This window comes from Girardinichthys multiradiatus, chromosome 15 (genome assembly GCF_021462225.1).
Source record: "Girardinichthys multiradiatus isolate DD_20200921_A chromosome 15, DD_fGirMul_XY1, whole genome shotgun sequence".
Classification (NCBI taxonomy): domain Eukaryota; kingdom Metazoa; phylum Chordata; class Actinopteri; order Cyprinodontiformes; family Goodeidae; genus Girardinichthys; species Girardinichthys multiradiatus.
Genome location: NC_061808.1, coordinates 9,460,444 through 9,476,464, shown reverse-complemented (window position 1 = coordinate 9,476,464; position 16,021 = coordinate 9,460,444). Strand labels below are relative to the sequence as shown.

The 16,021-nt window shown below is 40.3% G+C and overlaps 1 protein-coding gene across 2 annotated transcripts in view; it reads right to left on the bottom strand.

Annotated features, from left to right (window-relative positions):
* Positions 1-168: 168 nt before the first annotated feature.
* The window catches only part of susd6 (sushi domain containing 6), a 33,452-nt gene continuing 17,599 nt past the window's right edge, over positions 169-16,021 (bottom strand). For both annotated transcript variants that reach the window (XM_047388316.1, XM_047388317.1), the window contains exons 3-7: positions 6,599-6,793; positions 5,366-5,560; positions 5,014-5,152; positions 3,965-4,428; positions 169-2,473 (exon numbers count right to left, since the gene is read on the bottom strand). In XM_047388316.1, coding sequence (XP_047244272.1) covers positions 2,448-2,473; positions 3,965-4,428; positions 5,014-5,152; positions 5,366-5,560; positions 6,599-6,793 — 1,019 coding nt within the window. In that variant the 3' untranslated portion in view covers positions 169-2,447. The remainder of the gene's footprint in view (positions 2,474-3,964; positions 4,429-5,013; positions 5,153-5,365; positions 5,561-6,598; positions 6,794-16,021) is intronic.

Here is a 16,021-nt window from a genome sequence, read left to right as displayed (position 1 = left end):
TATAAATACTTGAAACCCCACCCATGTGATAAACTTGTCAGAAATCATTCGCTTTCAGTTAAAACTGGTATACAACTGGGTCAATGTGAAAATGTTTGCAAGCATCATAAGATTTCAGTGCTGCATGAAACAGAAATGAGTTGGACATTAAACAAAGTTCACACCTTATTCCACATTTAAAAGAAAGCTTTAATTAGAAAGTTATATACACACTGTAAAATTAAATTAAACTTTATACAAATATTAAATTACTATCTTCACACCCACTTCCATGTACAGAAAGAAAACACAAAGCTTAAAGCATCGAAATTAAGAATCCAGGTGGCTGATGTGAACCTGTTATTTCTGAGACCTAAACACCGTACAACAGTGCTTCTTATGGAATTTTCTTCCTCCAGTCGTCTTGAAACTTGAAACATTGCAGCCAAAAAAAAATTAAAAGCCAAAAGGTAATGAAATATAGGTGCTTTTAGGTTCATTGTTATTATCGTCATAATCTTTATCACAGTCACTGAAAAAACAGTGGTGGGGCGAAGGGGGGGCATAGACAGACAGACATTCGCTTAGTTGTGCCCACAACAGAAGTAAACTCACTCATAAATAAAGACAATTTTATGCATAGAATAGAAAAAGAATAGAGTAAGGCAATTGGGAAAACAAGTTGCAAAACTGTAAAGCAATCAATTTGGAGGTTTAAGATTATACATAATAAATGAAAAGAAAATGTACAAATCTAAGGCAACATTTTGTTTGCATGAATAATGTAGCCACCGACAAAGACAGGCCAAAAAGTGCCACAAAAAAAAAAAGGAATAACATATTTCGATAGGTCGTGTGTGTCTGTGTGTTTTCCAAGCTCAAGAAATAATTGTCAAGATTTGTCCGAGCCATGTTGTTTCCAGGGTGACCAGCTCAAGCACTGAGGCTTTTCAGGCGTTAATAAAAACAGATGATGACTTCTAACAGGACATGTTTTCTCTCTTTAATTTGCACTTGGCGTTAGAGGATTGAGTGTATGTCAGGGGAGGTATATTGCTATCTAACAAAGCTTTTATTCTTTTCTTTATTCTACTGCAACCAGTTGCAGTTTGTGTCCACAATTCACAACAGTGGAGAGTCTTTAGTTCAGCACGAAAATGGGTGTGAGCCAGTTCCTCTAAGGAGAGTAATGTTTTACAGCCATTCAACACTGGGAAAATACCCATATTGTGTTGCAAACCCAATGCCAGAAGTAATGCTGGTGACTTTTTGAGTGTTGGGAGGGATATTTTCCTATGGTGAGAGACTGGGACCATGCCGGCCTCAATCTGAGCACAGGCAAACCAGGAAAGGGCCCTATCAAGGCCTACCATATCAGGACATATTTTCTCCTGCCTGGCTACCCCAAAAATACATACATACTCAGATTCAGCAACTCAAAGCAAACAGTCACACAAACAATAAATACAGTGAGGAGAAAATTAAACGATAAGAACCATAAAAGTTTAGCCAACTGTCCAATCACATCAGGCCTCTCTCTTCAGACCATGTCACCCTTTCTCTTGTACGAAAATTTTCAGATGTGCAGTCAAGACACCAATAAATCCATCTCATGCAATAGAAGAAGTGCCTTCTAGATACCGCTGCAGCTAGTGGCGGAAAATAAAAAAAAAATAGGTCTTTTTATGGCTGTGATGTGGTGTTTGGTGACATGGTTGTCACTCCTGCTAATCCATTTGCTAGACAGCGACAGCGAACACACACAGAGAGAGAGGGGGCTAGAGAGAAACAGGGGAGGCTTCATGCTTTGTTCAGTGCGCCGTGACAGCAATTAACTGAAAAACAACATGCAGCATTCGCGGAGAGGGCCGCGAAAAGTCAGGTGTGCCTCACAAGTTTTAAAATACAGCGGGCCGAAGCTTTAAGAGCCAGAAATCAAAAGCTTTTCAAGCTTTTTTTTTGTATCAACAGAGATCCCGAATAGAGCTCATGAGCCTAAGGCTTTTGCCGGAAAAGAATCACAAAAATAAAAGAACAAACTCTATTTGCAGTGGGAATACAGATGATTACACTGGGTGAGAGGCAAGTGCATGGTAATACATAACCTATGATAAACAATCCTGACTCAATAAGTAATTTTTACTCTTATTCACAGGATCTACAGGATTTACGTCAATCGGGCTGTACCCAATGCATCTGGCCTTTCCTAAGTTTCAACCAGTATTTGGGTCCTGTGGGCTCAACATTGCTCATGTTGCAGTATTGGTACTGGCTGTCGGTTTTGCTTTGAAACGGGAATAGCAGAAGAGGTTGCAGTAGGAGACTGAGCATTGTTCTGGTCATTTCTCTGCTGGCTGCTTGGAGGACAGAGGGGAGTCAGGGGAAGTAAATAAACAGCCACAGTCAGTTCTGGACAGCAGCGACAGATAGGGGAAGGAGCTGCTCCTGCTGATAGCGGGCCACAGGCTTCATGCTTCCTTCAGCAGAGGGATATCTGCAGGGGAACAGAAGAGTCATATGAGAACAGACCAATAGTTCTTCCATCAACTTTGGTCCAACGCAATACATCAAACAAGGAGCATATTTGCATTTTATATTGTTTTAATGTTTTTGATTTTTTCGTTCAAGGAAACTGAGGAAACTGAATGCATTTCAATGACTAATCTTCTGAAAAGTAATAGTTGGTTGCAAAAATATTCATACCTTCAACATTTTCATATGTTGTTAGATTTAAAGCCAAACATGTCAACAGATTTAAGGATTTTGTGAGTTCGACAGAAAGCAGCACATGATTGTGAAGTCAAAGATAAAAATAAAAAAATATTGTAGTTTAAAGGTTTTTTTTTTTTTTTTTTGTGTTTACAAATAAAAGTGTGCTGTGCATTTGTATTCAGTCCCTTTTACTCAGACACTCTAAAATCAAATTCAGTGCAAATACCTGCATTCAGAAGCCACCTAATTGGTAAACGGAGTGCAAAGTAATTTCTTCTCAGTATAAATCCAGCTGTTCTGTGAATGCCACAGAGGTTTTTTTATAAAACATTACCAAACAAACAGCATCATGAAGACCAAGGAACACAGCAGGGTTAAAAGATGTGGGGAATTTTAAATCAGAAGCTTGGATTATTGTTTTTTAACCTAAATCTGTGAGAGATCTAATCCATAATTCAAAAATATAAAGAGCAAACCGACAGGCCAGGCAAGGAGAATATTACTCAGAGGTAACTCTGGAGGAGCTGCAGCGAATGCCGGTTCAGGTGAGAAAATCTGTTGACAAGACAACTATTAAACGTGTCCTCCACAAATCAGGTCTTTATGGACCATTGGCAAGAAGAACATTGCTATTCAGAGCTGACAGAAAGATGGATGGAACTAAATCTAGTGCAACGCTGGAGGAAAACTTGTCAATCGGGCAAAGGTTCACCTTTCAATAAGACAATGACCCTGAACAGACAGTTACAGTGGATTAGATCATGTGCTGGACTGGCCCAGTCAAAGTTCAAGCAGACATCCAGCTGAAAAATCTGTGGCAAGATTTGAAAACTGGTGCTCACATACTCTCTCCATACAATCTGACAGAGCCTGAGCATTTTGCTTTCACTCCACATGTTCTTCCCTGTGTTGGTCCATAACCTAAAATCCCAATAAATCACGTAGGCGTTTATGGACTAAGCTTCAGCTATTTTGCAAAGAAGAAAGGGCCAAAAGCTGGTAGAGACATACCCCAGAAGACTTGCAGCTGTAACTGAAGCTAAAAGATGCTCTAAAAAGAACTGGATCAAGGAGGCTGAATACAAAAGCACTTGATTGTAACATGACAAAATCTGGAGAAGTTCAAGGGGTGTGAATACTTATGAAAGCCAGTGTAAATAAAAATAACTGTAAGTGTAAGCAATGTATCATTTGGGGATATTTGTGAAATCTTAAGTAGCAATCACAGCATGTTATGCTGAGGAAGATTTGTAGTTAGACTGCTTTCTCTTACCATCAGCAAACTCGTCTACAGAGGTGACAGAAAGCAGACTGTGCTGGTCGCTGCTCTCAGAGTCTCTACGGAGAGGTAGGGGGCCTGCACAAGCACCCACAAGGTGCTCTCCAGACCATGAAGTTGAAGAAGAGCAGGAGGAGGATGAGGGGGCTTGATGAACCAACACTGTCTCTGCGTGACGGCGGGTGCAGAAGGAGGATGACGAGGTTGAAGGGAGACAGAAGTCTAATTCTCTGTGTTGGCGGCTCCTGCTGGAGCTTTGGCCCCCTGTGGCTCCCTGAGGAAGCCCCTCGGAGAGCACGATGGGGACTCGATCTGGTGGTGCTATAGGTGGTGGTGGGGAAGGAGGAGAACCAGACATACCACTGCTTCCATATACAGCCTCTTCATAGGAGGGCAGCGACACCTGGACGCCCTCCACCATGATGGAGCTAGTCTGGCCTGAGACTCCCGGCTCCCTTCTAATGACCAAATAGATAAAGAGAATGAATCAAAGCCTAATGCACAGGTGAATGTGGACAAAGTGGATCAAAAAACAAAACTCAGTTCTGGCTTAAGGTCCAATGTGTCACAATGAAGCAAAATCTTTGATAAGTGCTGAATGTACATCCCTTTGGCCTATTATTCAATCAACAGGAGTGCCAATGAGTATTATATCAAATCATCCTGGCTTTTCTATCACACAGCCCCTGCAGATGTGGTTGTCAAATGTGATCAGAGGAACTATTTCTATGCTTTCGCTTTCATTTATCAGGAAATGACATCTTGCAGAACGAGTCACAGATGAGCGACATTACACCACAAGAGTCAACCAAAACTCGTCTTCAATATGTTAGTTCACAGAAGCAGTGGACACATGGTCCTTCTAATGTTACAGCTTTCACAAATTCCTGTGAAAAAACATAAAGTGTGATTACTAACTATGCCTAGGAGAAGATAGGGAAAACATACTCCTCATAAATAAAGAAAATACGAGGAGCTGTAGCACTTTATTTTTGTGGTATGTGAAAATGACAGGGCGAAACTTTGAAGTGTAGGCATCTTACCTGTTGTGATGGAAGGACTTGAGTTTTGGCTGTACTAGAACAAACAGCACCACTAAGAGCAGGATGAGCAACACAGAACTTGCTGTGGTCAACACGATGGACAGAGCTGGCATCCCTAAAGGCAAGCTTGGGTCCTTGTCTGAATGACCCACAAAGACAGATTGAAAGATAAATAGTTAAGAGTTTGCACCATTTTCACAGAGTCCAACACAGTTTTCATGTTAAAATGCAATAATATTTCATACGTAACTTTTGAGAGATCTCTCTAAATTTAACCATTTCTTTAAAGAATAAAATATTAAAGTTCACAATGAATTTACAGCACAGTACAAAAAAAGAAAAGGTAACAGACCTTGTGTGAGTCTGCAGCTGATCTGCATAGGACTGTCCCACTCGCCATTAAGGCAGGTGAGGTACTTGTAATCTCCCTTCATCGTGTATCCCTCGTCACAAAAATACTCGATGACGGTGTTGTGGGTGAGGCGGTGGCAGGGAGTCGGGTGACAGCGGTAGCCTCCATTCTCTGGTTCCGTAGGCGGCGAACACACTGGAGAAAACAAGACAAAATAGATATTTGATGGGTACCACTGTGCCCCGAAAATCTGCTCGTCATTATTTCTACCTGTGGAGAGACTTCAAAGCTCAGAGTTGACCTAAAATGAAACGGTGCTCCCTGCTAGCTCTCAAGGACAAACCTTTATGGTAGCGCGGTGAAGTGAAATTTCAGTCTTAGTTGACTCGTGTGTATTATGTGCACAAGTTCAACTTTAAAAGCCAATGCTAATGTCTGAGAAGAATTTTAAGATATGCGTTGAAAAGCTATAATTGATTGTTTAAATATACAGAAGAAGCATGATCCACCAAATCATATTTAATAATAAAGTCAACAAAACACTGAAATGCATGGCATGCGAGTGGGTTAGTACATATACATGCCACAATCTTCAGCATGTTATTTTAAACCAAGTATTATTGTGCTTCCACTTTAAAATTATGCACTACTTTCTGTTGGTTATTTACATAAAATAAATGAAATACCTGTAACCACATATGAAGGATTTCAAGCCATATGAATAGTAATGCAAGGTAGGGATGGGTACCATTCCCTTTTGAACCAATACGGTACCGATACTCTATACCTGGGAATCAATACCGGTACTCAACGGTACCAGTTTTCGGTACTTTTGTGTGTGTGGTAATAAATGTTAATTTGTTTAATAATAAAATCTTAAATATTTCAACTTAACATATTTATTTCTCAATATATAAACTTGAATGAATATATCAAACATCCAGCTGTTTGTATTGTAATATCTCAGATGTTTCAAACATTTCTTCAACATTTAAACCCTTAACTGACGCAGTGAAATGCACAAATTAAAATCCAGCCATGTTGCTGGCTGCCGACGACGAGCTGCTAACGAATCCAGGCCTGCAAACGGTGCTGAATGCCGTAGATCTGAGGCTGACAAAAATCTTGTGCTTAACCAGGTCCGTGTGTATACACACACTCAGAAGATTTTTTTTTAATGTATTTACATGAAATGACATTTCTTTTTAAGTAGCAATAAAGGTTATTGCTCACCATTGTTTTTGATACAGTTTGGAGGTGGATGGGACCAAGCTCCGTCGCTGGTGCAGAAGATAGTAGCCTGTCCATCTGGTGTGTATCCTGGATCACAGCTGAATGTAAGATGGGAGCCAGGGGGATAAGAGGCCTGGTTGGATTCGGTCTGGTTCAGCAGGCTCCCATGCTCCACTCCGGGTGGAGGCGCACAACCTAAAGGCACAGAACACAATTTATTGAATCGCTGCTTAAAGGTTTTGATGGAGGATTGCATCGGAACAGGACACAAATTGGATTCGAACCTCTGTTCCTCTGGCTTACATAACCAACTCCCTGCTACAGCCAGGCAGCCAATTTGAGAGCATAATCCATATTTAATAATGCAAGATAAAAAAGTAATTATGTGCTGTGTAAGTAAACATAGTTAGGTTGCCTCAAGACAGGATGTGTATCCTAATTTTTAATTCAAGCAGAGATTTTTGTGTACTAGCCAAGTGGAAAATCAAACCGTTTACCTTTGTTCTATTTATAATTTGTATTTCCCTGAGTATTTACACAAAGTCAATCAGTGTGTGGACAACTATAACCGTTTTACAGTCACTGTAACTTTTGAGTGCTGCATGTTGTGCGTGCATTCTGCTGTATTTTTAACGCTGACATAAACCTTCGCCTGGCCTACCCTAAAGGCAGCTGCCATAGGGTCAAACAACCTTTCCAAGGGAAACTCTGTCAAGTTGACAAGTAGAGCTGATAATTAAAGCTCAAGGGTATTGATACTTGAAACTCTGCTGTATGTCACACCAGGTGAAGGAAAAAACTGGATCATGATGAGGAAGCCATGCTGCTGTGTAGAGGATTAAAATACCAAAGGGAGATTCATATAGATCTAATTCCTCTCGATTAGCTCCTGTTCATTAAACCGTTCACACACTAGTAATGGTTCTATCTGGCAGCAGGTCTGGATCCTTCTCTGGGTTCATTTACTTTGTGTTAATGGCAGACTTCGATGAGAGCCAGCCAAAAAACACAGGATGAGGCAGTAGCCTAGAGTTAATCATGTTTTGATCCACCTTCCCAGGCTTTGTCTGCAGCACGGCAGGGCCATGCCAGCTACTTGTGGAGCCTGTGTTTGATTGCTGTAAGAGAAAATCATCTAGATGTGTGCTGTGTGCCAACAGCTTCCCCCACACACACATTTAAAGTTACAATCTGGCGAGAGAAGAGCATCTAAATCCAGCACCTGTGTAAACTGAGATACACAAGCACCAGAGTTAGTGAAACTCAGGCCCAGAAAGTCATTTGAATAAATCTAATGTGGCGCCACCTGATGGCAGGTAAAGTAAAGCAGCTGTCACACTGTTTCTTACCTTGCCACGTAAGCGCTACCAGGAGACAGGCCAGTACACCAGGAGACGTGGAGGAGGCCGTAGGAGGGCAACAACTCAGCAGCAGGACCACTACCTCCACCTTTGTGCAAGGAGGAACAGGAGGAGCACTGCCAGAGCCCTGCAAAATGACCTCCAGCAGGCCACAGATGTGCATGTGTCTGCACAAACGGTTAGAAACCGACTCCATGAGGATGGTACGAGGGCCGGATGTCCACAAACGGGGGTTGTGCTCACAGCCCAACACCGTGCAGGACGCTTGGCATTTGCCAGAGAACACCAGGATTGGCAAATTCGCAACTGGCACCCTGTGCTCTTCACAGATGAAAGCAGGTTCACACTGAGCACATGTGACAGACGTGACAGAGTCTGGAGACACCGTGGAGAGCGATCTGCTGCCTGAAACATCCTTCAATAGGATCGGTTTGGCAGTGGGTCAGTAATGGTGTGGGGTGGCATTTCTTTGGAGGGCCGCATGGACCTGCATGTGCTCACCAGAGGTAGCCTGACTGTCATTAAGTACCGAGATGAGATCCTCAGACCCCTTGTGAGACCATATGCTGGTGCGGTTGGCCCTGGGTTCCTCCTAATGCTGGACAATGCTAGACCTCATGTGGCTGGAGTGTGTCAGCAGTTCCTGCAAGATGAAGACATTGAAGCTATGGACTGGCCCGCCTGTTCCCCAGACCTGAATCTGATTGAGCACATCTGGGACATCATGTTTCGCTCCATCCACCAACGTCACGTTGGACCACAGACTGTCCAGGAGTTGGTGGATGCTTTAGTCCAGGTCTGGGAGGAGATCCCTCAGGAGACCATCCTCCATCTCATCAGGAGCATGTCCAGGCGTTGTAGGGAGGTCATACAGACACGTGGAGGCCACACACAATACTGAGCCTCATTTTGACTTGTTTTACAATCCCATTTTACTGATGATGAGTAGTCTATCTAGCTTATGGAAAAAATGTTATATTTATTATTTCCATCTTAGCAACCAGGTTTTATAGAACAAGCTACTTTTAGCTGAAATACTGGCAGTTTCTTAATAGACTTTACCACCTCTTTATATGCTGCAATAAATCAACAACTATATTACAGACATAGGGGGCCTAAAAGCATGGTACTTAATTAGCTAACACTTATTGCAGTTCTTGATATGGATATTGCATACGCTGTTATTGCGAAAACAATCTATTTGTGATATAATGTGCAGCCCTATTTGTTACAGTGTAAAATGCTATTTTGACACTATATTTAAAAGTCTAGCAGGTCTTTTTCTATTACATATAAATGTATCTTCCAATAATAGGTTGACATCAGTGTTGTGACTGTTCATTTTACTTCTTTGAACTTATAGTAAGCGTTTTATAATTAAAAATATATTAAAAAAATGTCTTTCCTCATTTAATTCTTCGTTTGAGTTTATAAACAAAATCACATTAACCATACTCTATTGGAAGCTTGGACAACTTGCCTGTCACCAACAAACAAACAGAGCAAACAGCCACATTGCTCCACTTCAGTGTGTATTTAGAGATCGAAAAGAGACCATTTGCACAGTAGAGCCTCAGACATCCTCTAATCTCCAGAGAGAAACGACGCTTTAAGCTGGCACCAGAAGATTAAATGCAAATACTCAAATGTGCAAAGCTTTCTCTCGCTCTCTTTCTCTCTCTCACACACACACACACACCCAGGCACGAAAACAAAGTCAACACCCATAAACAAAAGGCACGCCCAGGGCTGACAAGACTGACACCAGTGGGTGTGTTACTGAACTGTGCTGTAGAAAGATTGGATGTGTTTGCTGAAGAGGTGAACAGAACATGCAGTTACCACAGGGTTATTAAAGCTGCATCATAAAAATCTAGTTTCATACTGCTTTAGAAATAAAAACATGCAACAATTCTTGGAGAATTAAAACAAAACAAACAACCACAAAAAAAAAAAATCACCAGATTTCTTGCTAAACAGATTAATGAGTTAAGACAAATCAGTGTATCTGTAAAATGTTATCACTTAGAAAATGTAAGATTCTTAAAGGGTTGAAGAGAATTGTTTAAATCAAAATATATTTATGATTATGTCTTAAAATTAGTTAAAGTTGCCTTTTTCGAAATTGTTATAAGCTTGCTCGATTAAATAAGACTTTTAGCCTCCATTACCCAGTACAATGGCTTCTGCAAGTGCAAAGTAAACATTTAAAAACTAAATCAATCATATTTTCTGCCCTTTTATATATATATATATATATATTTTTTTTTTCTTGTTATTTTTTAAAACAATTCTTAAAGAGTTATTTCCACCCTAAAGAGCGCTTCATTTAATACCAAAATATATAAAGACATGTTTCCGTTTGAGTTACACACTCCAACACTGTCTGCACATCCACATTACAGGATGCTATTTGACACCATAACCAGAGCAGATGTTCCCTGAAAGGCTGTGGAGAGAGTAAAGGTTCTCCAAGGAGAGGATGGTGGTAATGGAGGTGGTCAAGGTGATTAATTGATTACCCCTGACTGGGAGGCAGGAGGGGACAAAAAGGCCTTAGGGGGACGTTCAGGCCCTTTGTGGTGCCACACATGGCAATCGATGAAGCTGATGTAGACAGAGGAGTAGTAATTAAGGCTGCATAATATATTGCGATCACAATATCAGTGCGTGCAATATTCATATCGCAAAGGACTGTTTGGAGTGCACTGACTATTGGCTAATGTATTTCAAGTGTTATGAACATGCATTTTAGATGCTAATGTAATATTTAGCCAGTTGGACAGAGTCGCAAAGCAACGGATGCTCAATCTGGACACAAATGACCTTGCCCAAAATGCTGGAGGTGACAAAGTGATGGAAGCACAGATGAGAAGAACAGAAAGAAGACAAAAAGGGATTTATCACAACTGGCATCGTCATCACAATATTTAGCAATATTATTGCCATTGCAAGCTTTAAGTAATAGTGTGCAGCCCTAGTAGTAATGGTACTAATTTTTTCCCCTTTGAAAAGCTTTTATTTGAGGGACATGTTTAAAAATAGAAACAAATGTATGGTTGCTCACCCGAAACCCAAAGACAGATTGAAAAGGTTGCATTAAGCCTCAAATATTAACCCATGCATAAAAATAAGAGTGGATTACATTGGCCTCAACTAGAAGAAAGGCTTGGTGCACGATTGGTTTGTCAATAATTTATTCATAATGTATACTGTATTAAAAACGCCATTTAGCTCCAACTGGAATATCTTCAGTACTGCCAATAGTCTCACATTTGTACCTAACATACAAAAGTTCATTTTCCTCCTATAAATTTATGTTGTCAAGGACTGTTATAAAGAAAAACAAAAATGTAATGCATTCATTGGCATGAGGTTAAGGGAACATCTGAAGTAACCAGCAAATTAGAGGTTATTTAGAAATTAAAGCTGACCAAACATAAAATACTAACAGCAAAAATCAACAATAACAAAATGGTCACATTAAAGATTTTTCACATAGTTATAAAGAGTTGTTATTGAAAACAAAAACCCTCCAAATAACTGGATCACGATTGTTGTGGACTTAAAAATAATTTGAACGTCCTTCTAAAGGTTTATGGTAAATAGATCCCTACAGCTAGGATAGAAACCCTGAGGGCAGAGAATGCAGGTCAAGCATTCTAGAGAAACTTACAATTAAAAATGAATGTTTTTGAATTTTAACATGTTACAACATCCAAGTTTCTGCAGCCTCTAAGATGAAATGTGAGCAAAAAATATTGTTGACAGCGAACCTAAACTGCCTGCGGGACTAAATGGTTTCAGTGAGTTAATCACTGTCAGTGCTACCAAGTACAACGCCACAGCCTGCATAAGAATAGACAAAAAAAAACAAAGGATCTAAATATAATCCAGCTAAAAATAAAACTATCCCTCTACCATAAACACACACACACAATTTTTTTTTCGAGGAACGGAAATCCAGGTCATCTTAAAAGCAATCCAAAGAATAAATTGTAATTCCAAAACTGATTGTAAAATGTAACTTTACGCCACTGAACATGTGGTTTTCTTTTGAAAGTACATCATATACCAAAAGCATTGGGTCCCACCACCAAATCTGGTGTTAGAATCACTTTCATGGATGCAGGTGTATAAAGTTTGGTGTGGAGAAACTTGATTCGCCTGCACAGAGTCCTGACCTCAACCTTCTTGAACACCTTCTGGATGAATTACAGTGGAGGCTCTCATCTTACTCTGAACAGCCTCCTAAACCTTGTGGAAGATGTTTAAGGAATAAATAAAGTTGCTATTGCTGGCAGCGGTGGGTGCATCAACAAACTGGACCTTATAGATTGAGAACAGAATGTCATCAAAGTTCATGTACATGTAAAAGTAGACAGACAGATACTTTTGGCTATACAGGTCCTTCTCAAAATATTAGCATATTGTGATAAAGTTCATTATTTTCCATAATGTCATGATGAAAATTTAACATTCATATATTTTAGATTCATTGCACACTAACTGAAATATTTCAGGTCTTTTATTGTCTTAATACGGATGATTTTGGCATACAGCTCATGAAAACCCAAAATTCCTATCTCACAAAATTAGCATATTTCATCCAACCAATAAAAGAAAAGTGTTTTTAATACAAAAAACGTCAACCTTCAAATAATCATGTACAGTTATGCACTCAATACTTGGTCGGGAATCCTTTGGCAGAAATGACTGCTTCAATGCGGCGTGGCATGGAGGCAATCAGCCTGTGGCACTGCTGAGGTCTTATGGAGGTCCAGGATGCTTCGATAGCGGCCTTTAGCTCATCCAGAGTGTTGGGTCTTGAGTCTCTCAACGTTCTCTTCACAATATCCCACAGATTCTCTATGGGGTTCAGGTCAGGAGAGTTGGCAGGCCAATTGAGCACAGTGATACCATGGTCAGTAAACCATTTACCAGTGGTTTTGGCACTGTGAGCAGGTGCCTGGTCGTGCTGAAAAATGAAATCTTCATCTCCATAAAGCTTTTCAGCAGATGGAAGCATGAAGTGCTCCAAAATCTCCTGATAGCTAGCTGCATTGACCCTGCCCTTGATAAAACACAGTGGACCAACACCAGCAGCTGGCACAGCACCCAAGACCATCACTGACTGTGGGTACTTGACACTGGACTTCTGGCATTTTGGCATTTCCTTCTCCCCTGTCTTCCTCCAGACTCTGGCACCTTGATTTCCGAATGACATGCAGAATTTGCTTTCATCCGAAAAAAGTACTTTGGACCACTGAGCAACAGTCCAGTGCTGCTTCTCTGTAGCCCAGGTCTGGGGAATGCGGCACCTGTAGCCCATTTCCTGCACACGCCTGTGCACGGTGGCTCTGGATGTTTCTACTCCAGACTCAGTCCACTGCTTCTGCAGGTCCCCCAAGGTCTGGAATCGGCCCTTCTCCACAATCTTCCTCAGGGTCCGGTCACCTCTTCTCGTTGTGCAGCGTTTTCTGCCACACTTTTTCCTTCCCACAGACTTCCCACTGAGGTGCCTTGATACAGCACTCTGGGAACAGCCTATTCGTTCAGAAATTTCTTTCTGTGTCTTACCCTCTTGCTTGAGGATGTCAATAGTGGCCTTCTGCAAAAGGATTCCCGACCAAGTATTGAGTGCATAACTGTACATGATTATTTGAAGGTTGATGTTTTTTGTATTAAAAACACTTTTCTTTTATTGGTCGGATGAAATATGCTAATTTTGTGAGATAGGAATTTTGGGTTTTCATGAGCTGTATGCCAAAATCATCTGTATTAAGACAATAAAAGACCTGAAATATTTCAGTTAGTGTGCAATGAATCTAAAATATATGAATGTTACATTTTCATCATGACATTATGAAAAATAATGAACTTTATCACAATATGCTAATATTTTGAGAAGGACCAGTATAGTGTAAGTTATACCTTAGATAATACATTTTTTAAGAAACTTAAAAATGTTTGTACTACTGAAAAATACCAGTGACTAAGAGTAAGACTGCAAAATTGACAAAGGGAGTAATTTCCAAAGGAGAAAAAAAAATGGAAAGATGCTGTAATAAAATATGTTCATCACCCACCAAACAGAGAGGAGGGAAAAAGAGGATAAGGATCTTCAAAAATGACTCCATGACGTTCATGGAGCAAATTATGGATGAGCAATTACAAAGACAACATATTGTGACAGGTTGGCGTCAACCAATACCTCTGGGTGTAATGCAGATATATTGTAATAGTATGAAGACGAGGCTGAAATTCACCACAGCACTTAGGACCAGCCCAATACAAATGAAGAGATTCTGTTAAAAGAAACAATAAACACTGTCCAGGTGCCCAGAAATAGCACAATAGTTAGGATATAACCCCTGCTTCCCACTTTAGCAGTAAGCCAAAAGTTAATATTGGCGATAAAAACAGAAGACGGAAAAACAACTTAAATCAAAAGCAAATAAATTTGGTACACCAAAGTACACCATGTTCTGTGGATAAGGAAGGGAATGAGTCACACTTAAACACAAGCTGTTATCTGAGCCTTGCAGGAGAGAACTGGTTTTTAAGTAATGTCAAAAAACAATAATGACTAAAACAGAGTTGTGTGTGTTCTGAGAACGCTAAACAAAAGTTAAAAAGAAGATAGAGATCCAAGCGTTCATGTTCTGAAATGTACTTTAAAGCAAATGAAGTAGACATTTAAAAAGGTTAAACTATTAGAGTCCATTTGAGCACACAACTGTAAGCTGATCAAAGCGCTTAGTTGCTTGAAGATCAGAAAATAACTGCACGTCGAAGGTACTCTCTGGCTGGACACACTACCCGTGAATCAGATTCCTAATCCCAACAGCTACAGCCTTAAAGCCGTGCTGGAGGACGCTCAACCCACGGGTGGGGGGCATCAAAATCCCCGTCCTAGCCCTGAGGTGCCGGACTGCCTGTGAATATCTCTCCTTTCCCATCTGTCGCTAATGGCACACGTCTGGTAAGCGCAAGAGGGGGTGGAAGGAGGAAAAAAAACTGAAAAAGGAAGGTTGAGAGAAAGATGTCGGTTTTAGCAATCATTGCCCAGGCAAATTAAATTTCTAATTGTTCTCTATTACAAGCTGGGAGCGCATTACAGCAAATCAGACACCGATTACTTAAACAGCCAGCTGCTAGGTTGCTTTATACAATAGACCATAAAAGAGGGTGTGTTTTCCTCTATGTGTGTGTTTGTGTGTGTCTAAATGTGTTGGGAGTGAGGGAATTTGAGTGCATGAATATACTAATGGGGGGCTGTGCATTGGATTAGGCTAAAAACTGAAGAGATGACGATGCAGTCCCTTTTCCAGATAAATATGTTTTGTCTATTAGTTGGCCTCAACACAATCCCTTTGTTGTTGTTTTTTGATGATGCTGCAGTCATTTTGGGAGCAAGGATGTTTTTGTTTTTCCATGTTCACTTGTCTCTCCAGCTAATCCATGGGATTTTTAAACCAAGCTGTTATTATTAGTGTAGTACAGTGAAGCAGAGCCCACGGGATGGTAGTGTCTTAAAAATTACACCACTCACACTAATTTCTGCCACTAATACATAAGCTCCGTTATTAATAATAAAAAGGGATTAAAGCTTTCATCTTTGGTTAAAAACCTTTAAAAAAAAATGCATGAATACGTTTAATTATAATGCATGAATACCTTTAATTATAGCTTTTTCCTTGTGTGTCTAAATAGTTTAATGGTAGGTAACTCAGTTAAAGAAAAATGAAGATTACAGTACAACGACACAGATTTGTCAAACAAAACAAAGGCTGTACAGAAAAAAAACTAAACTTTGAAATTGGCAAACAGAACTAAAATCTTAACTGTAGATGCATTGTAACATCAGCTGGTGCCCATAATTGTCCAGTATTATACTTGACCGACCCTGATCAGTGATGAGCTGGTTGGAAACTAAAATATTTTTCCCCTGATCAGTAAATGTCCTAAAAAGTCGTGTTGTCAACACTCATCGGTGATGTTGTTACTGAAGGAAGTGGACTCAGCTTTTCCAGTATTTGAAGAAAGTCAGAGGAAGCAC